The 23,322-nt window shown below is 38.7% G+C and overlaps 1 protein-coding gene across 1 annotated transcript in view; it reads left to right on the forward strand.

Annotated features, from left to right (window-relative positions):
- The window catches only part of LOC140730528 (chitin synthase chs-2-like), a 70,592-nt gene extending 50,154 nt beyond the window's left edge, over window positions 1–20,438 (forward strand). The window contains exons 12-19 of the mRNA XM_073051100.1: window positions 1,590–1,769; window positions 3,080–3,446; window positions 10,600–10,649; window positions 11,182–11,246; window positions 13,470–13,580; window positions 14,878–15,092; window positions 16,722–16,810; window positions 19,426–20,438. Coding sequence (XP_072907201.1) covers window positions 1,590–1,769; window positions 3,080–3,446; window positions 10,600–10,649; window positions 11,182–11,246; window positions 13,470–13,580; window positions 14,878–15,092; window positions 16,722–16,810; window positions 19,426–19,529 — 1,181 coding nt within the window. The 3' untranslated portion in view covers window positions 19,530–20,438. The remainder of the gene's footprint in view (window positions 1–1,589; window positions 1,770–3,079; window positions 3,447–10,599; window positions 10,650–11,181; window positions 11,247–13,469; window positions 13,581–14,877; window positions 15,093–16,721; window positions 16,811–19,425) is intronic.
- The last annotated feature ends 2,884 nt before the right edge of the window (window positions 20,439–23,322 follow it).

Here is a 23,322-nt window from a genome sequence, read left to right on the forward strand (position 1 = left end):
AATGTGCTTTCTCAATGTTTCCCTTTCAGAGAGTATCAAGTGACTTCTTTGCTGTTGGTGTGATCCTGCTATGATAGCTGCTATATTTATTCTCAGAGAGTACATGAAACTTTTACTTCTTCAATTATTAAATACTGCAGAACTACCCTTGCCTTTAATGATCAACTCCTCACTGGAATTTCACTTCCCTCTAAAAGATCTTTGTGGACACATTCCAGGTCTTTCAGGACAAGATCACTGTTTTCACTGAAATCTGAGCAATGGCATTCACTTGGTCTTACCTTATGTTTTAAACTGAGGAAAGATTTTAATTTTAGGTAACTTTGTACTTTTAAGGTGATTAAACTGAGGTGAACAATTAATTTTCCTGTAGCAAATATCCAAAGGGCTGCTTGTGGCACTATGAGAATCATAGGGTTGAACAGATCCCCTTTCAAATTCCTCCCTCTCACCTTAAACCTATAGATTCTAGTTTCAGATACACCTGCCACAGGATCGATATCTACCCTATCTTTGCCTCTCTTAATTTTATACAATATATCTCTATTATGTTATGAGTCAGTCTCCTTTAATCTAAGGAATACAGACACAGCCTATCCAATCTTTCCTGATCACTCAGACTCTTCACTCCTAGTAAAATGATTGTGAATCTCTCAGGGTGAGAGAACTCTGTATGATATCATGATATTTTCTGAAACAAAAATCTCTTGTCTTTCTCAAAATGTATATATTGATAAATGACAGAACCCTCCACTGTATGATGGTAATATTCTGATAGAACATGAACCTGTAAGTGAATATTCAGGATGCTCTAGGCCACTCATAGATTTTGAAAGCTGCTTACTACTCAATATGATCATGACTGATCTATGCTGGCCTCAGTCTTCCTATTGTGCCATTTCCACATAACCCTTAATTCCTCAGGGAAATGTCGGATTAAACTGACTTCTATCTTGTAATTGGTGAATAGACGTAGTGGAATGGGAAGGCGGATATATTGATCCACTGTCCCACCTGTGGCTATGACATTTACTTGTTTGCTCTAACGAACTTCTCCTTGACAATGGTAACCCTTGGGGGACATACAGCTGGATGTGAGTGGTTAAAAGACTTAGAAAGACACCAACACCTAAGGCTTTAATTCACTCCTTAATAAAGTTCTCAGAATAGAAGTCACAAGGTAGAGATGACAAACTTAGCAGTTTATATGATTTCTTTTGAAATGTTGGAGACTCGGCAATTTCCTCCATTACATAAAATTATTTATAGATGGTTTTACAATTGACTATGCACTCAGGTCAAATACAAAAGTGTCCGGTTCTTCTGGGATTTATTGAAATTACAATTTATATGAAGGGACAGATTCTTATTTTGTTTTATACACTCACATAGGTGATCAAGTTGTAAACCACAAGGCTCATTTCATGGATCAAGTGGACCACATGCCTGTACAGTGGATGAGTGGATTGAGGATGAGATTGTCCGTACACAATGGCTGTGAATTGTATTACTTGGATTCTAATACTTAGGAGTAGTTACTTTGAGATACTTCCCCAACAATAAGTAATTTATTCTCTTTATCTCTGCAGTTGTCATGACATATGTATTTAACTGGGATCCCATTGGTGCTCTGATATTTTCAATAATCGTCCCAACATTCTACTTGATTATCTGCTTAACGACAAAGCCAGACACCCAGATTGCAGTGGGTGCAGTTCTAAGCTTGTTGTATGCCTTCCTAATGATTGCAGCACTTTTCAGTATAATTGGTAAGTGTACAGTTTCAATGTAATTTTTCTCTTAATTTCCCTCTAATTTCTTACAAAGAATTTAATCTTACAACTTTAAGTCAGTCAGGGGAGTTCTGTACATATCTAATGTCAACTGGCCCCTTACTCAGTCAGCCTATTGGCCTTTGCTTTCCAGCGCTCCAAGGAGCATGACAAAATCAGACGTTGAGAACATCTGGCTCCAACAAACTAACCCTCTGCACAAAATTAGCTAATAAGGAAATCTAAACTTTGGCTTATATCTGCAATCACAAAACAGTCTAAATTTTTATGATCCTTTAAAGTTCTTTCTAAAAAATGTCAGGTCAAATGAAAAATGCCAAGGGAGACTGAAGGTGGTGGGAAGCAGAAGAAAATGTTCATACAAGGACAAATAGATCATGAAATACAAGTGTCCTAATGTGTGTTTCACTATTGAATTAAGAATGAATTAGATAAATATTTAAAGACAATAACAGTGTAAGTTCTTGTGTACGTGAGGTTTCTATGATTTCTATATTTCTATGATGTGTTGATTTTATAAATATTTCTTGGCAATGGATGTTGAATGAATTGCATTTTGTAATCAGGAAGGAGGAGGGTTTTGTTTCTAGGCAGTTTTAAAGGACAGCATATGACATTGAACTCCAGCAATATGTTCAGAGATGAAGCTGTTGGATAGCCTGGCTTCCTGGCAGTCAGGGAATGCCCCAAAGTAAGCAGCAACCCCAGGGCTTGGTGGAGAATGAGTAGCTGTATTAGCAGGAACTTCAGGAGGGGTACAGGGCACCTGGACCTTGTGATGATCACCCCTCCTGAACTTACTGGTAGCAAAGTATTCCAGTATTGTAGTTTAAAACCAGGGCAGGGGAAGAACAGATGGGCATCTAGTCTTTGATGGCAGTGAAATATATTAACTTTAAGAGCATGGGTGAAGCAGGCCTTCTCTTTCTCATCTCAAAAAGTGCACTAAACACACCTATCTCATAATTCCCACCCATAATTTCTCATCTCCCATTATTCCAAGGCATTGGAGTTGAACATGGAGGACAGACTCAACATTGTTATGAAACTCTACCTCCTGGCAGCACATAAGCTGTTCATCCTCCAATCCACCTGCATTAAAATCAAAAGTGGGCAGATTAGTTCAGCTGAGGCAGGGTTTAGGACACTTTAAATGTTTATATCTCATACAGCCATAGTTTTGTTTCAAACTACACCTCATAGTCCACACTTAGTGTTTTTCAATTTATTCATCATTTACAGGGGCATTATCTTCTGTAACATTTTTTTTTGATTTTTTTTTGTAGGGTTAATATTGTTGGAAGGAACAATTCTAACGCCAACTGGTATCTTTATTACATCAATGACTGTTCTGTATTTTGTCAGTGCAGTACTACATCCGATGGAATTTCCACTGATAGCCTATGGCCCACTGTACTTCATATGTATCCCGAGTGGTGCACTTATCCTGGCTATTTATACATTTACAAATTTAAATATTACTTCTTGGGGCACAAGGGAGTCTGCAACAAACGTCCAAAACAAAGATGGAAATAACGATGTGTCAAAGGTTAAGTTCTTCAAACAGTGGAAATACTACTCCTGGTATATTGATTGTGTTGTTCGAGCCCGCCAGAAACCTAAGGAATCCATGCTTCTGGAAACTCCAGCAAGGTATTGGTTATCAATTGAATTTCAATTATCAATTCTATTTCATGAGATTTATAGAAATCGATTTGTTCATCAGTCAGTTTAGTAATCCTCATTTCCTTGCAGTCAAACCTTTATAATGCTATTGTTAGTAAACAAAGAAGTTGACTTGAAGAAAAATACATTTGTTCTGTAGAGTAATGCTAGTTGAGGTATAGTACCACTTCCCACTCACGTGGTCTTGTAATCCCCTGGAGACCAAAAGATATGTGATGAAATCGATATGATATCATGGAGACGTACCCTCCTTTTTCACCCACTTTGTCTACCTCCATTTACTATTTCTTTTCCAACAAATGACCTCTCTCCCTTGTACTTTAAGACCCAGGCATCTGCTTTAGAGATGGGTTATATGTCACAAAATCTCACTTCTGACTGGCGGGATTGCTGCTTTGGTGGTCTTCCTTTGTCCTTTGCTCATGGTTTGAGATGTGTAGCCCAGGTAGTGACACAGTACAGGTAGATTTTAGCTTTATTTTCACGTACAGTCTTTGCCCTAAAGTTTATTTAATTCTACCATTATCTACCAATCAGCATCAGCGTCAACAAAATACAATTGTCGCTGGTTCGATCATCATTAAACACCAATACTGCTATTTCTAAATTGTTAACAGTGGAATAAAGACTACTGAACTGAACAAATATGAGTCTCCTCAGGTCTTCCTGAACTCTTTAGGAAATTCCTATTGTTCTCAAACTCACTAACCTTGGTGTTTTGTGATTCACTGGACTGAGGTGCAGAGAACCTTCTCCTTTGATCCTTCATACCTGACCTCAAAGCCCACAAAACTAGTAATCTTCCATTCGATATTTCCTTTCAGCATAGAAGAAAGACATTTGGCCTACTGAGCCTCTGTCTGCTTTCAGAGCAATCCCATCATCCACAGTTCTCCATTTAACTTGTTCTATCCCACATGCTCATGAACTCTCCTCATTCTCCTGCTACCCATCTACACGTGGGGCAGATTATGAGTCAATAAATCCACCAACTGGCATGTCTTCGGGGTGTTGATGTGGGCGTGGGGTGGACGTACCAGACCACCCACGAGATCACAGGAGATCGCACGCTTCCATGCAGGTAGCATCTGGAAATCAGGACTGAGTCGTGGATATGAAGTTGTCAGACAGCTGTTCCAATCACTCGGTAATCGTTGATATTTATAACTAAAAGAAGTTATTTAAGAAATCATCAATTTAATTTAAAACATCCTAAACTTAAAAATTAATTTTAAAGGTAAAGACAAGCCAAATTAAAGAAAAATAAGCGAACCACTGACTTGCACAAAATACGCAGGTTGCTAGTGAAGTGGGCTGTGCTACATCCAGCAAGCAACAGTGTAATGTTGAGGTAAATGTGACGAGAGGTGCTTCAGGCGCTCCGGTCAGTACTTCAATAATTAATTGCTTGTATGACTCATAAGCTGTGGTGGAGTATTAATTTCAAGCGTGACATCATCTAACTTCCAGCGTGTCTCTGACATTGACACTTCTGCATCTTCACACATGTGCAAATCAAAAGGAGATCTGAACTCTGAGGAGGCGATAGGTCTCCAGTCCCTTCAGAAAACATGGCAAGATATGAGTATGCTAGAGCCTTTCCCCCTAATAAAGTTATCAGATCAAAACATTTCAATACTCTGCACTGCATTTTCAACAGGAGAATTACTGGGTTGAAAAAAAGCATAATTCCAAAATGATTAGAAGTAATGATAAACATTATTATTATTATCAACATAATAACGAAATGAGGGCAATAAGTAGCAAGGTCTTGGAAAATATGCATATTACGAGCATGGAGGTATTTCCAACCTTGAAGTCCTCATGGGGGTGGAGAGAGTCAGCACCTTTAAATTCTGTGGTGTTAACATATCAGAGGATCTGCCTTTAAGCCAGCTCATGAGGGCCATCACAAAGAAGGCACAGCAGCACCTCTACTTCCTTAGAAGTCTGCATAGATTAAGCACGTCACCAAAAACTTTGACAAACTTCTAGAGATGCACAGTGGAGAGTGTTCTAACTGGCTGCGTCATAGCCTGGTTTGGAAGCACAAATATTCAGGAAAAAGAAAGGTTAGAGAAAGTCTTGGTACAGCCCAGTCCATCATAGGCAAAACCCTCCCCACTACTGAGCACATTTACGTGAAACACTGCCTCAAGAAAGCAGCATCCATCATTAAAGACCCTCACCATCCAGGTCATGTCATCCTCTCATTCCTACTATTGGGCAGGAGGTACCAAAGCCTTGGGGCCCACACCACCTGGCTCAGGAATAGTCATTACCGGAGCTGTCAGGCACCTGAATCAGCATAGATGACGTCATTCACCACTACACCGAGCTAATTCCATGATATATAACTCACTTTCCATTCATCTTCTCAATGTGGCTAATGTTGTTCCATTGTTCAAGAAGGGTAGCAAGGACTGTCCAGGGAACTACAGGCTAGTGAGCCTGACTTCAGCTGCAGGAAAGTTACTGGAGAGAGTTCTGAGGAACGAGATCTACCATCATTTGGATAGTCAAGGCCTGATCTGGAATTGACAGCATGGTTTAGTGCATGAGAGGTCATGCCAGACTAATCTTCTAGAGTTTTTCAAAGAGCTTACTAAGGGGATAGGTGAAGGAAGGGCTGTGAATGACACCTATATGGGCTTTAGTAAGACCATTGACAAGGTCCCACATGGCAGGCTGATCTGGAGCATTACATCCATGAGATTTGGGAGTACTAGTGAGATCAATTCAGAACTGGCTTCATGATAGGAAGTAGAGGGGTGTTGATTGAAGATCAATTCTCTGGCTGGAGGCCTGTGACTAGTGGAGTGACCCTGGGACCTCTGTCATTTATGTAAATGATTTGGACGTGAATGGACATGGCAGAATTGACAAGTTTACTGATGCTATTAAATTAGGGGGGCTTGTTAATAGTGAAATAGGTTACAATGAATTGCAAAGAGATATTGATCAGTTAGGGTAATGTTCTAAGGATTGGCAAATAGTTTTCAACTCAGGTAAGTGTAAGATCATGGTCATTGGACAGTCAAACCAGGGTAGAACCAATACAGTGAATGGCAGGGCACTTAAGAGTGTTGTGATACAGAGAGACCTTTGAGTATACATACTCAGTTTGCTGAAAGCGGCTACACAAGTAGACAAGGTGGGGAAAGAAGACATTTAGTTTACTGGCCTTCACCAGCCTGAGTTTAGGAGTAGAGATATTATGTTCCAGTTATATAAGTCACTGGTGAGTAACTGCACTTGCGATTCTGTAGAGTTGTGGTCTTTCTGTACCAGGAAAGACATTGGCAGCATAGCAGTTAGTGAAAAGCGATTACAATGCTAGTGACCTGGGTTCAGGTCGGCTGTCGCCTATAAGGAGTTTGTACTGTCTCTCTTTGACTGTATGGCTTTCCTTCAGGTGCTCCAGTTCCCTCTCACATTCCAAAGACGTGTGTTCTCATAGGTTGATTGGTCACGTGGGTGTAATTGGGTGGCATGGGGTCGTTGGACTATAAAGGCCTGTTACCATGCTGTATTTCAACATAAGATAAATAAATAAGTTGTCAAGATGGAGAGGGTGCAGAAGAGAGTTATGAAGATGCTGCCTGGACCAGAGAAACTGAATTATATGGAGAGTTTGGCCACACTGGATCTTTTTTGCTTGGAGCACAGGTGAATTAGAGGTGAGATAATGGAAGTTTATAAAATGAGGGATATGGATAAGTTGGATGGTTATAAATTTTCCTCCTGGATTGGGAATCCAAAAGTAGAGAGCACAGATACAAAATAAAAGGGGAGAGATTTAGAAGAAACCTAGGGGGAACTTCTTTGCACATAGGGTAGGGAGTACTTGGAACGAGCTGCCAGAGGAAGCTGTCGAAGCAAGTACAATTGTAACGTTTAACAGGCATTTGGATAGGTAAATAAAAGGAAGGGCTTGGAGGGTAACGGGCCGAACACAGATAATTGTGACTAGCAGGGAAGATATTGTGATCAGCATGGACTATTCGGGCCAAAGGGCCTGTTTCTGTACTATGTCACTTATGACTCTATGACCCTATATTAACGTAGTAAATTGGTTTATTATTGTTGCATATACCAAGCTACAGTGAAACATTTGTCTTGCATACTATTCACACAATCAATTCATTCCCAAAGTGCATTCACAGTGTAAACTAAAGTGTTACAATTACAGAGCAAGTGCAGTGCAGACAGATTATAAGGTGCATGTTAAACTATCCAACATTAATTCAACTGTTCAATCACAAACAAGAGAAAATCTGCAGATGCTGGAAATCCAAGCAACACACACAAAAAGCTGAAGGAACTCAGCAGATCAGGCAGCATCTATAGAAAAGAGTAAACAGTCAACATTTCAGACAGAGATCAAGGCCCAAAACGTCAACTGTACTCCTTTCTATAGGTGCTGCCTGACCTGCTGAGTCTCTCCACCATTTTGTGTGTGTTGATTAACTGTTTAAGGTGATTTATTTTGACATATTTACAGAGTATTTACTGTCATTGGCAGTTATAATTCTACGTCTAGCACATTAGTATCTTCCCTTAAGGCAAATACAGTAGATCTCTTTTTAGTAACCTAATAATGAATCAAAATGGCATGCCAATCTTAATTTAAATTAATTTTTGTCATGACTCATTATTAATCTTTCAGTCTGCACTTTCCCTCATTTCCACTATAATTACTTTGATAGATTTCCAACAATAAGTTTTTTAGTAAAATTAAATGACTCAGACTAATCACTACTTGGACTATTTCGGGACACAAAGCTCCTTTGGCTGGTGAAGGGTTTTCAAACTGAAATATTAACTCTGTTTTCTTCCCACAGATACTGATTGATATGCTGAGTATTTCCAGAATTTTCTGATATTGTTTTAGATTTCCAGTGGCTAATTTTTCTTTATTTTTCATTCAGTTGGATGAACGATACCTGTACTTTGTACTTACCTCATAATCTGGTTGTAGCATTGGGAAACTGCATAGTTTCAGAGTTCAATTAAATAAACAATTAACATAAAGAAAATACCACATATGTTCAGAACAGCATTGGATATCAGAGTATTTGATATGACAACTTTAATACCTAATTTGTGGATTTATAAAGGGAAAGTATTTGTATTCAGAGAATAAATTGGTGCACTCATTTCCAGAACTCTCATGATATGGTTTTCCAATTAAATCTGATGTACATAAATTACATTTTTTTAGTAATTGCTGCTCATCAATAGAAGGTCTGTCTTAAGAAAGGAATGCATTTGTACTGTGATAGTGCCTCTGATTACTGTTGTGCTGGCTATTCTCAAATATAATCATTCTACATAAGAGAGGAGCAGTTCTTATGTTAATTGCCATTTTTAGTGCTTCTCTGAATGAATCTGAACATGATTGATTTTTATGCACATCCTACCAGCACACAGAACAAATTTTAAATTAGACCATTCATCAAGATTAGTCATCTACTATGCTGCAAAACCAAGATTAGCTTTACTTGTCACATGTACATTGAAATTTACAGAGAAATGCATTATTTTGTGTCAGATTAAATCATTGAGGGTTATGCTGGGGGCAGTCTGAAAATGTTGCCGCGTTTTCAGCACCAACATAGTATGCCCACAATTTACTAATGCTAATCATACATCTTTGGAATTTTGGGGGTAACTGGGGCACCTGGAGGAAACACACACAATCGCAGGGAGAATGTACAAATTCCTTTTGGATGATGGTGGGAATTGAACCTCAATCACTGATCGCTGGAGTTGTAAGGTGATTGGACTAAAGATAAGCTACCACTTTCACTCAAAACCAGGTTATGTGTAAAAAATTTGGATCATTGGTAATTCAGTGGTGGTGAACCTCATATTACTAAAGCTAATATTCAAAAGAAAATTCTGATATTTCTCATGCTTTTGGAAGGGCATTTTGGACAGCTTAGGTACATGAGAAATAACAGACCTAAGTTAATTTCTATTAGTTCCAATACTTGTATTTCTCTTTCACATTATGTCTCATTACTCCTAAACCCCCTTACCACTTAACCTTACTAAATGAGTCAGCTCACCTATATTTACATTTTCTTTATATCTCAATATGTATTTATGACTCTTGCTTTCACTTCCTGTCCCCCTCCCCACTATCCAAACACTTAACTGAAACGTCACGAAATTTAAATTTGGGTTTTCAGAGAAAATGTTTTCCCATCATAATTGGCATTATTACCCATCAGGAAAGGGGCTGGGGACTTACAATTTTCTCTATCCCCTCACAATATCAAGGATTTGGTAATACCATGACATTTTGTTCCCATCGTGAGGTTGGAGAAGCAACTTCTCATATTCCATCAGGGTAGCCTCCAACCTGATGGCACGAACATCGATTTCTCCTTTCGGAAATTGTTTCCTCTCCCACTTCCCTCTTCTTCCATTCCCTACTCTGGCCTCTTACCTCTTCACCTCACCTAGCTTCACCTATCACCTTTTAGTTGGTCTTCCACCTCCTCTCCACACCTTTTTATTCCGGCGTTTTCTTCCTTCTTTTCCAGTCTTGAAGAAGGGTCTTTTATACATCTCCATAGATTTTGCCTGAGCTACTAAGTTCCTCCAGCGTTCTGTGTGTGTTGCTGACTGATCTATTTTACACGGTGCATTCCATGCACTAACCACTCTCTGAGTAAAAAACCTTCCTCTAATATCCCCCTTGAACTTCCCACCCCTTACCTTAAAGTCATGTCCTCTTGTACTGAGCAGTGGTGCCCTGGGGAAGGGGCACTGGCTGTCCATTCTATCTATTCCTCTTAATATCTTGTATACCTCTATCATGTCTCCTCTCATCCTCCTTCTCTCCAAAGAGTAAAGCCCTAGCTCCCTTAATCTCTGATCATAATGCATACCCTCTAAACCAGGCAGCATCCTGGTAAATCTCCTCTGTACCCTTTCCAATGCTTCCACATCCTTCCTATAGTGAGGCAACCAGAACTAGACACAGTACTCCGAGTGTGACCTAACCAGAGTTATAATTATGGTTTTATATTGAACGCAGTAATTAGTCAAATACCGCGATGCCAGCATTTAGCTGTTTTGTTACAAATATATTCTTCTGATTTCTCAGCATAAATACAACCAAAGAAGTAAAAGAAGAAGATCTACCTCTGCAATACTGTGAGTGAACCATTCGTTATACATTGCTTGTTAGCTAACCGGCCCAGCTGTAATCTCATAGGCTGGGTAAATATCAATCCTGCATTCCTTTTGGATTGCCCTTTTATTAAATTAAATTGGACATTTACTAATGGCATGGTTTTGTAATTAAAACCACTTTTTAAAGAGCACAGTCATTAATTTCCTTCTAGTTCTTAATTGTCCCACACCGTTTCCAAGATTCGTGACACCAATGACACAGTATTAAGTTCTATTGCACAGTTAATTACTGACTCACATTTGAGGTCAAGTAAGGATAAAACTGTTCTACAAAAGTGACGCAATATTAATAAGCTTGCATAAAATCAACCCCCAGAACTTTTTGGTGTTGTGTTACTAAATTAATAATGTGGGTAAAAAGATCACATGATCCTTGTGAGCCTATGTGTAGCAATTGATGTTATATATCTAGAAATAGGCTTAAACATTAATAGTCCTAGAAATATAGGATGTTCAGAATTCATGGATAATTCTTTTTTTTAATGTTTCATAGGTTGGATCTCTGAATTAACAAATGCAACGCCCAATACTTGTTTCATTGAGGATGAGATGGAAGAGGTAGTATTATGTTTCCATTAGCAATTTAATGTGATTTACCACCAGTGTAATCAACTGCAAGTCTCTTAAACATCAGCTGCTAGATCTGAAGTCACCCTTTCCTAATAGCTATTCCACGTTTACCAATCCTCTTGTATAAACACCTTTATAAGCCTTTCAGCCTGTTCAGTTTTTCTTCAACTACATAGATCAACGACATAGTGTTAAAAGAATTCCAGTAGGAAATCAGACTACTCTTACCACATAAAACAGATGTTCCATTTGTGGCTGTTAAAAATTATCTTTGAATAAGGCATTAACAAATGTTAAAGAAGTGAGGGACTAAAACTGACCGACTTTTAAAAAATGCTTTTTGTATCTATTATATTCAGGTGATGTTTCCAGTACTTAATCCATTTCTTTTTGTAAATGTCATCATAAAATAAATCAATTAACCATGGCCCTGTAAGCTGATTATCCATTGTATACAAGACATTGAATAATTTTGAAAAGCCTACAAAAAGTGATGGTGAAAGCCCAGTCCATCACAGGAAATGCTATCCCCACTATAGTGCACATCTGTAAAGAGCACTGCCATAAGGAAGCAGCAAGCATCATTAAGGACCACTTACATCCAAATCATGCCCTCTTCTTGCTGTTGCCATCGGGAAGCAAATACAGGAGCCATAGGTCCCACACAACCAGGTACAGAAACAGATGTTACCTTTCAACCATCGTGGATAACCATCCTGAACCCGCGTGGATAACATCACTCACCTCAACACAGAACTGATTCCGTAACCTATGGACACGCCTTCATTTTCTGTATCTTGAGTTCTGTATTCTTATGGATCTTCATTTTCCTCTTTCTGGAATCCCGTATGTCCTGCAATATGCTGATCTGAACTGTACAACACTCTTAGGAACAGTTCTAGCAAAACTTCTCTGTTATCATGCTCTGCCCCTCAGCTAATAGAGGAAAACATCCTGTGTTCTGCAATCTCCAAACGTCTTTGGACATAAACTCCAAGCTTGTTCTGTGTATTGTTTTGTTGCATCATCTCTGATAGCCACCACCAACGCCATCCTCAAATCCCACCGTTTCCTAAATCCGCATCACTACCCAACCTTACCAGATGAATCAGCTGACTTTTCTCTGTATTAAATTCTATCTGCCATATTTCTGCCCAATTTATGTCTCTCCCCTGGGTCCTTGATGATACAATTTTTGACCAGCCACCATAAGGGACCTTGTCTAAGGTCTTGTTAAATTCTATTCATGAGATATCAAATCACAGTCCTGATCAACCCTCCTTGTTACCTGACTCAATTTTAAAAAAAACTGATCAAATTTGCAATTGATGAATTTGTTAAAGAAGATAGAGCTGGCATATGAGAACATTCTTTAAGGAGTTGACAGACCTGGTGGAGGAAGAGCAGTACAGACTGCCACAATGCTCCAGCAATCTGGGTTTGACCCTGACTACAGATGTTCCCTTTGTTCAATTTACATATTCCTTCTGTTACTGTGAGGTATTCTTCAGTGTTCTGGTTTACACTCAAACCTCAAAGGTAGGTTAATTGTCTTCTATGAGTTATCCTTAGTGTAGGTAAGTGACAAGAAAATCAGAATAATGATAAATAGGGATGTTCTGAGAACCAGCAGAGACTCAAAGGGCCGAATGGACTCCTATGTCTTAAAAATATGAAAAATACGTGGTGTATATAGAGTGCAAACTGCCTTTTGACAAGTAAATGCCACGTTTTCTGACTAATGAGCATAGAAGTTGTTGACAATTTGGATTGATCATTGGTGGAAGATGACCTCATATACTTGCTCGTGAAATATCAATGCAATCGCGTGACTCTCCCCCTATGGAATAATTTCTCTAGTAGAGATAGGGTGACATGCTAGAAAGGAGGATGGAGATGCATTTGTGCAAAAAGCATAAGAGGGTGTGTTTGAAAGGAGGGGCAGTCATTCATGCAGCTGGGACAGTGAATTATGAAGTAGAAATGGAATAAGCAAACCCATGTTTTCTTTTCATAAATGTCAACAGGAGATGTCTCACTCTTTACTCTTTGATGATATTTCACAATTGCAATAGCAGGTGGCACCTCACCAAATCAAATTTATCAGTTATTTGTTATGTAAAATCTGATTGATGATTATCCAGTGAAGTCATTTGAAAATAATGGAAACATGAATCGAGGAGAACATAGTTTATTTTTCTCTCACTGTAGGATGAATCCTTATTTTGGAGTGAGATGATTAAGGGGTATCTGGAACCTCTTAAAAATGATAAAAACCAAATAGAACAGGCCAAAAAAGATCTCTTGTCTCTGAGGAATAAGGTAAGTGCACCAAAGTTTTTGCCTTCTGAATGAATAATGAATGCAACTGCCTGCTGTCATCAGGTATTTAGTGAAATCCTTAGGCTAGTTCCATCATTAAATGAAGACATTTAGCACTGCACCCTATGCTAACAAATCTGTTTACTCAGCTTATGGGTCCCAACTCAGTTTGATGCACTGTTGTCCATCCTGTAACGACTGGCTAATGCAAAAGTACTGATCAACGGCATTACTTCCATTTGACCACCTGCTCAAATAGACCTATTCAGCACACTAGAAAAGATAGTAAGCACTGGCAAGCTCTGCAGCTGCTCCTAGCTGGGGTCACCGCAAAATGAGAACAGTAATGTTCCACGCTCGCTCACCTCGCACAAGACAAATGCACAGCCTGCACTGAAATCTGCAGACCCATTGACCTCATTGCAGAACTGACCTAATGTACATTTTCAGTGGTTGTAATATTGAGAGAAAGTAATTTAACATTTTTAATGTTCATATGAACTTCAAACTATCAACTTAGTCTTGAAAGGATTCTCCAACATCTCACGGCCACAACTGATAATCCTTGTGTTTGCCTGCAGACGACTGTTTCTAGTATTTATGACAGGTTTAGAATAGTGACCGTCCTACTGTAGATGCGTTAACAGAGTAAAAAAAAACTAGAGATCTCAGGTCCTTTTCACATCTCTAGTCAACAGCTTATGCTACTTCTTTATTCATTCTAAAGCTGGCCAGTGGTGTAGTGGCATCTGCACTGTACTTCGAGCTGAGTGGTCCAGAGTTTGAATCCAGCTGTCTCCTTGCACGCATTCCATCTGCCCTTGGTTGGGTGTTGAGCTAGTAATTTGGCCTCATAAAAAAAACAGACAAAATTGCTAAAGAAACATCGATTGTCACCTGATCTGCCACAGGCATGGAAAGAAACATCTTGTTCATTATAGATTAGCAATGATAACAAAAATAGGGTGGAACTCCCCAGCTTGTGATGGCTCGCAACCTGTTCCTTTTTGGTAACAAATGGCACTATGACTGAGCAATGAAAAAAAGAGCCACACCTAAAAAGATAAACAAAATCAAAACAGTAGTGCTTCTGATTTTCATGCTGACAGAAGTAAATGCCAAAACAAATTTGAAACCTCGAATAGGGAGTTTCTACATGACAACATAAAATTGCTGCATAATTGTAGAAGTCTTAAATTAGAAACAAGACTTTTGAATTTAACACATGTATGTATATGTGTATGTATATATATGTGTGTTTTGGCAAAACTCTTAAGATTTTACCTTTTCTCATCAGGCTGTTTTCATTTACGTCATAATCAATTTGCTATGGCTTGTGGGAACTTTTATTCTACAACTGATGAGCTCCACACTTCGAATCTATGTTCCCAAATTTTACAACGGAGAAATTATACCTAATGAATACATTGAGATTGAACCCCTTGGAATCATCTTCCTACTTTCTTTTGCACTTATTCTTATTCTTCAATTTCTGGCAATGCTGTACCACAGGTATGCAATTTTTGACTTCATTTTACGAATCTTCTTCTGTGACTTCCTTTGAGAACAGTGAAAACATAAAGAGAAATTTGAAATAAGAGACTGGAGATGTTAAAATCTGGAGCAAAAAGCACAGTGCAGCAGGTAGTCGGTAGATCAAGCAGCTTCTGTGTGGAGAAAAGGAAATGCCAGTGTTTTGCGTTGAAAAACCTTTCTACCCACAGATACTGCCTGACACGTGGAATTCCCCCAACAGCCTTTGCATAAATACAAATGTAATAGTTTAAATAATACTTAATGTAAGGAAGAAATATTTTTTAAAAATCCCCTTTTATGAAAGCAATCTTCTGGCTCTTATTTAACTTGTTTCTTAGAATAGAAGGATGTTTGTACCTAATGTATGTAAACACCTCCCATGAACTCAAAATAGTTCAATCTAACTATTTCTGAAATATTAAACACGAGGAAATCTGCAGATGCTGGAAATTCAAACAACAACACACACAAAATGCTGGTAGAACACAGCAGGCCAGGCAGCATCTATAGGGAGAAGCGCTGTCGACATTTCGGGCCGAGACCCTTCGTCAGGACTAACCAAAAGGAAAGATAGTAAGAGATTTGAAAGTCAGAAATTATATTTCTGAAATATAATCATTTAAGGACTGACACAGCATGTAACAAAGACCATAAATCTGATTAATTTTTAGTTGAGGGATGACTATTGACCAAGGTTGGAGTCTTGCTGGGGAGGAACGTGTTGGTGAAGGGAATCAGCAATGTTAAGGTTATTGCTTCAGTAATGGGATCTCTGCATGAAAGGAACAAGTACTTAGCTGTGTGATGCTGTGTTGCACTTCAAAGGGATTGTGATTTAATTCTGAAACACCAACTGCCATTCTTCACTCTAATTCTAGAACATTGGGGAAAACAAAGGGAACCTCCCTGAGTTTACCACTTTCCCCAAAAGGGCAGACCTAGTCTGAAGCTTTAATATCATTGAAGCCTGTAGCAACAGATGCAAATAAACTTGAATATTGTCTTTCTTGGATGCTCTCAGGCTACCTCAAGGGATTTTAAAATCAGTTTAAGATTAAAAAAAATTAATCCGGTTATCAAAGTTCTACCAATATCTGTGAGATAATCATCTGATAATCCACTTCAGTCAGTAAATAATTCCTAGGGAGAAGTCTCTGTTTAATATATTGCTGTGGTTTATTCTAAGATCACCTCAGGAAGCAGAAAGAGCCTCAGTAAAGCATCAGAAATCTGGCACTTCCAGCAGTGTAAAACTCCTTCAATATGATGCTAACTACTAACTACAATACTATAAGGAAATATTGACTTCAATTTTGTTTAATATTTCAAAGATTCAAAAAAAACCCTCAAACATTTTGCAATTACACATTTCCTCTGATAGTATGTGTGGAAGCTGAGCAACATTGGGTATATTGATTCAACCTACTAAATCCATGCATTACTATTTTTAATGTTAATTTATACTTCAACTAGTGGAAAGACTATCATTCTTAGCTATACTGTTATGTCAGTCTGATATCTGAGAAACAGTGATGACTTAGGTTTCAATTTTAATGGATCTTTTGTATCATATTTACTGTAATTATATTTTTATTTAATTCACAGAGTTTATGCTGTTATCCATTTGATGTCAATTGCTCTGACTGAATCAAAACCATCAAAACATGGACATCATTCAAACGCCTTTAAGAAAGGTAAGACCCTTGTTTCTAACCCTTATTGGGGATATCAATCACAAACAAGAGGAAATCAGCAGCTGCTGGAAATCCGAGCAACACACACAAACTGCTGTAGGGACTGCCAAAGGGTTTAGTCCCGGAATGTCGACTGTACTCTTGTCCATAGACGCTGCCTGGTCTGCTGAGTTCCTCCAGCGTTTTGTGTGTGTTGCTCGGAATATCAGGTCTGCTCTTCTTGTCATTGAGGCAGATTAGGAGCTAACTGCCTTTGAAAATGTCAGGTGTCTCTCTCAATATGGAATGTGCCCATCTAATTTAGCTTGTTGAACCTTCACAAAGCCTGTATCTTCCTCTTCCATTTCCTCCTCTTCTCTTTTGGAGTGGCAATTCTGTGTGGAGGGGATGAAGTGATGCTAGGAGGCTGGCTATCTTGTGTGAAACTCTGCAGTGATAAGGGTAAATTGTATGTGACCTGATAGACAACGACGCACAACGCATGGGTTCATCTCATGTTCTTGATTTTTTTTGTTATTTATTTATGATTATTTTGTTTGTTTTTTTTGTTTTGTATTTGCTCAGATTGTTGCCTTTTGCACATTGGTTGTTTTCGCTGTCTTGTGTGCAGCTTTTCATTGATTCTATTATGTTTCTTTGTATTGACTGAACGCTCGCAAGGAAATGAATCTCAGGATTGTATACGGTGACATATATTTACTTTGATAATAGATTTAGTTTGAACTTTTGAACTTTGAATGTATGAGGTGCAATGCATGGTACACATGTAGATAGATATCTACAGATTGCTTGTTACTTTAAGGGAGGAGAGCACAGGATAAGTCCATAGACGCTTTCATACCACAGATACTTCTATTTTCTAATGATACAGGAAACTCCTCCAGTGCCCATATCTACAGAATGTTTGTTAGTTTAAGGGAGGAGAGCACAGGATAAGTTCATACATACTAGATACTTCACTAGATACACTATACTACAATACAACACAATACACTAGATACTTCAATTTTCTAACTATTCGGGGAACTCCGCCAGTGATCATAAGGAGGAGGATCAACTCCTCCTGTCTGCTGAACCCTGGAGCTAGGTAAGACCCCCACCCTCTAGATTTATTCTGATAGATGTGCATTATGGTCAACTTTATCATGGAAGGTAATTTCAAAGTCTTGCAATGAAATGATTGTCAGAGTTCGATGAGAGCTTCATTTATGATGTGTGCATGCATTTGCGTGTAATTATGCCATCATGCATTTATATCTACTCCATCTGTGTCCATGTGTATCAGTATTTGTGAGGGAGCGTAAGAGATATGCATGCGATTCTGCGAGATGTTAAAATGTCAATATCTAAACGAGGATTATGAACTCCAGACCCTTGTGCTAAAAGTGTGAATAGCAATTCAGATGAACTGAAAAAGTCAGACATTTGCAGGAACATCTACTCTGGGTGCTTTTAACTTTGGTGTGTTGAAAATTTCTTCAATAAACAATGTGTCTTGGGGGAAATTGTCAAGGTTTTGATATTGGAGCAAAAAAAGCCGCTGATGCTGAAAATATGAAACAAAAGCTCTCAACTGCTCCAGCAGCTTCTCTGGGAAGACAAACAGAGCTGAGACTTCAGGTCAGAAGCCTGTCAAAGGTAAAGAGATGGAAATGTTTTAAGCTGCAGAGCAAGAGGGGTGTGGAGAACACCAAGGGACAACCTATTATTGTGTGGGAACAAAAGATAAGAAGGAAACAATTTAAGCCACTGATAGTTGGAGACAGAAAAGAAAGAAAAATAAACAAATTGAATTAAAAAGGTACTGCCATTACTCTGGAAAGTAATGAACCAGAGTGCTTGCCTGAAATTTTTACAGGAAATTGGGTGGGAAGAGACATAGTCAAGCTACCTCTGGGAGTTGGTGAGCTTGTAATAGATATTGGTCACCAATCTATCCCCTGAGATGGAGATAGAAATGGGAAGGAAGGGGTCAGATATGGACCATGTAGAAGTGAGAGCAAAGTGAAGAATGGTATATTACTAATCAAACTTCAGAGTTCTGCACAATTGCTTTAAGCAATACAGTTATCCATGCAAAGAGGGAAAGTGTTTGAAGCAGGAATATGAAGAGCATTCTATCTATCCAAAGCAAAAGTAAGTGCAGCCTGGGCTGTAGAATATGAGAGTAGTTGGAAAAATTGTTGAAAGTGAGAATAAGTTCAACCAGGGTGAAGGAAAGTGGTGGAGAATGGGGCAAGAAAAAAAGGAAGGGGCATTGGAAAATTTAGGTGTGGCATAGAGGTAGAGAGGGATTGGATGAGGATGAGGATGAGGATGAGCCTGCTGCTAACAAAAAAACTGGGACTGACATTTACATGTTGAAATTTAACAGGATTCCATTCAGTATTTGTGGGATTTGCATTATTGATAGCTGAGACTTCCTTTATAAGGTTACTGAAAGCAGTTACTATAGAAGAGAAATATATAAACTAAAGTCATGGAGGTGGGCAATTAATATTTAAGCTCCATTATTCTTGTTATTGTGTGGTGTGACTGAAAATTTAGCTGGTGTTTTGGTGAATTACAAATGTAACAAAAATCCAGTCAAACAAACAATACTTATTTTCTTTTAGAAGGCGATGTTGAAGCCAGTGAGAAGAAAAAAACGTCCATTGCAACGATCACAAGCATCAGGAGGTACTCAGAACTGACGGATGCTGGCCTGATAACTGAGTGAAAATAACAACAGGCCAATGGGAGGGAAAGGACTGGATGAAGGAGGCTCAATACCAGCAGAGAGCAGTTGGGCAGAATGGCCTATCAAAATTAAATTAGATTTTGTAAGAATAAACAATTCCTTTTATTTGAACAAAAGCAAACATTGATGATGCTGGAAATCTATAACCAAAACAAAGAAATCTTGCAGGTACATGCTAATCTGTCTACATTCAGGGAGATAAGTTATTTAGATTTGTATATTACTTCCAAAAATCTATCATAAAACTGTGCACTTTCTTCAAAGCAATCTACTTCATTAATGATTGTTCCATCATTGTTTATTTTTTTCCTAGAAAAAAATCCCAATTCTGCATCTTTGTTACAATTACATCAATAATTTAATATTAATTACTTTATTATTTTTATGAATTGAGTGATGTTTAAAAATATTGTTTTATTTGGTGGTGAAAATCTGGATGAGTGCTGTTGATTCCTGATAAAAATTCTAATCAATATATTGAATTTCAAAAATTTAGTTGGGAATTGCTCATCAGTGGCAGACTAGAGTTTAGAATTCTCAATAAAAACTTATTTTATTGGAGAGTAAAGGGTGTGTGAGTAATTTGATGCCACTATCAAAAGAACTCTTAAAACTGTGAAAATAAGCTGGATGAACAGAAGTTTGGGAGAATATCAGATACAGGATGAGAGAATATAACGAAGAAATCGATAATGAAAGTACACATGAAAAATCTAAAAAACAGAAACTAAGAGCTTGTACAAGTACATGCAAAGGAATAGATGGGATAAAACTTTATCCTTGGGGGGATGTGAATGAGGAATTAATATTGAAAAAGGTTACTAATGAAACGCTGCCAGTGGATAATGAGTAAATATGCATATAAATACCTCAGCTGCTAAAATGTTAATAAAGACTCTCGCTTGCAGTTAAGCCCACTTTGTGGGAAGCCTGTAAAAAACTTATTCTTATTACAAAACTTTATTCAAATCATTACAGTATCATGGAAATACAACATTATACAATATTACATTACATCTTAATATGCACTATTTTGCAGTTTCGAATTATAGTACGGTCATCACTGCCCAAAACACACGTGAGTCCTGAGGTGCACACCATCCAGGAAAATCCCCATTGTACCTCTGGACTGAGGTCATATGCTCCTTCTCAGGGACACCCAGGCACGGACATAAAGCCGGGAGAGGGACAGGCATTTGGTTGGGGCAAAGCCCTCAACTGCTAGCAGCCTGGACTCATGAATGGCCAGCATGGCCAAGCCTAGGATCAAATTTCTTGGTGTTCACCTGGCGGAGAATCTCACCTGGTCCCTCAACACCAGCTCCATAGCAAAGAAAGCCCAGCAGTGTCTCTACTTTCTACAAAGGCTGAGTAAAGTCCATCTCCCACCCCCCATCCTCATCACATTCTACAGGGGTTGTATCGAGAGCATCCTGAGCAGCTGCATCACTGCCTGGTTCGGGAATTGCACCATCTCGGATTGCAAGACCCTGCAGCGGATAGTGAGGTCAGCTGAGAAGATCATCAGGGTCTCTCTTCCCACCATCACGGACATTTACACCACACGCTGGACACGCCCCTGTGCTGACTGCTCCTGTGGCTCCTCCCACAGACCCCTGGATAAAGGTGATTGTGTCACTGCTCCTCCCACTGTCATCCAGCATGGACGTGCTCCGGTTTACTGCTAATAAAAGCCTTTCAGTATTTACTCTACTTCCAGTCTTTTGGAGTTATTGATAGTGCATCACACATTGTATCCACAAAGCAAAGGGCATTATGAAGAACCCCACGCACCCCTCATACAAACTCTTCTCCCTCCTGCCATCTGGGAAAAGGCTCCGAAGCATTCAGGCTCTCACGACCAGACTATGTAACAGTTTCTTCCCTCAAGCCATCAGACTCCTCAATACCCAGAGACTGGACTGACACCAACTTACTGCCCTCTACTGTGCCTATTGTCTTGCTTATTATTTATTGTAATGCCTGCACTGTTTGGTGCACTTCATGCAGTCCTGGGTGGGTCTGTAGTCTAGTGTAGTTTTTTGTGTTGTTTTTATGTAGTTCAGTGTCATTTTTGTACTGTTTCATGTAGCACCATGGTCCTGAAAAACATTGTCTCGTTTTTACTGTGTACTGTACCAGCAGTTATGGTCGAAATGACAATAAAAAGTGACTTGACTTGACTTGAAACAGACTACAGAAGATCCCCCGAGTGGTCTGCACTGGGTGGCTGGAAATCAGAGGTGTGAGTCTGAAGCATATTCACCACAAGGAGATTTCCCTTCAGGAATTCAAATAGAGGCTGCAACCTCTCACATACACATACAGTGTCACCTCGTGGTTGCAGAAATGCAAAACTCTGTATTAATCAGAGTTAATTATTAACTTAATCAGAGTTAATATACGCAAAATGCTGGAGGAACTCAGCAGGCCGGACAACGTCTAAGGAAAAAATAAACAGTCGACTTCTCAGGCCAAGCCCCTTTATCAGGATTTAGGTTGGGTCTTGTGATGTCCACTGAATGAGATCCAAATGCAACAAAATCACAGGATGCATCGTTATTGCACTGTGACTGTTTTACTGGAGGTTATTGATTGTTAAGGCCAGAAACTTCCAAACTGCAATATGGGTTTATTGAGGATAGAGGAACGAGAAACAGAATTTTCATACTACGAATGCTTTCAGAAAGGTCAATTGAATATAAAAATGATGTCTTTTTATCTTTTATTGATTTCGCTGAAGCATTTAACAAAGTGCATCATGAAAAATTATTTCAATTTCTCGCTAAACTAAACATTGACGGAAGGGACGAACAACTGCTTCAAAATTTATATTGGAATCAAATGGCAGCCGTAAAAATTGATGAAATATGAGCAGTTGGACTAAAATTCAAAGAGGAGTTAGATAGGAATGCGTTGCTTCACCAGAACTATTTAATATCTGTAGTGAAATGGTTCTCAGAGAAGACCTAGATGGGATAGAAACTGGAGGTGTTAACATCAACAATATAAGAAATGCAGATGATACCACCCTAACAGCAAGTGCTGCAGAAGACCTACAAATAGAACATAGAACACAGAACATAGAATAGTACAGCATAGTACAGGCCCTTCGGCCCACAATGTTGTGCCGACCCTTAAACCCTGCCTCCCATATAACCCCCCACCTTAAATTCCTCCATATACCTGTCTAGTAAATTCTCCTAGACAAAGTAGTACAAACAAGTGCAGATTTTGGTCTAAGCATCAACTGTAAAAACACTAAACGTAGGGTAATATCAAAACAGCAGGATACTCCCAACTTCCAAATGTACATTGGTAACCAAAAGATTGAACAAAAGACCAGCTTTAATTACCTTGGTAGCTTTATATCACAAGATGCCAGAAGTAGAAATAAAAAGAAGAATTGCCATTGCCAAAACCAACTTCCAAAAATTGAAACCCATTTTTACCAACAGACACATTTCTATGACAACAAGGTTTAGGCTAGTAAAATGTTATGTCTGGTCAATCTTGCCGTATGCTTCCAAAACATGGACTATAACACCAGAACACCAAAGAAACTTAGAAGCAACAGAATTGTGGTTTCTTAGAAGAATGCTGAAGATATCATATAGAGATAGGGTAACTAATGAGACAGTACTCCAACGTGCCCATACAAAAAGATCTTTAATGAGAACATTAAATGAGAGGAAACTTAATTTCCTGGGCCATGTCATTAGAAAGGGAGAAATAGAATGCCTTACATAACAAGACCGTATGCCTGGGATAC

Source organism: Hemitrygon akajei, chromosome 7 (assembly GCF_048418815.1).
Source record: "Hemitrygon akajei chromosome 7, sHemAka1.3, whole genome shotgun sequence".
Lineage (NCBI taxonomy): Eukaryota > Metazoa > Chordata > Chondrichthyes > Myliobatiformes > Dasyatidae > Hemitrygon > Hemitrygon akajei.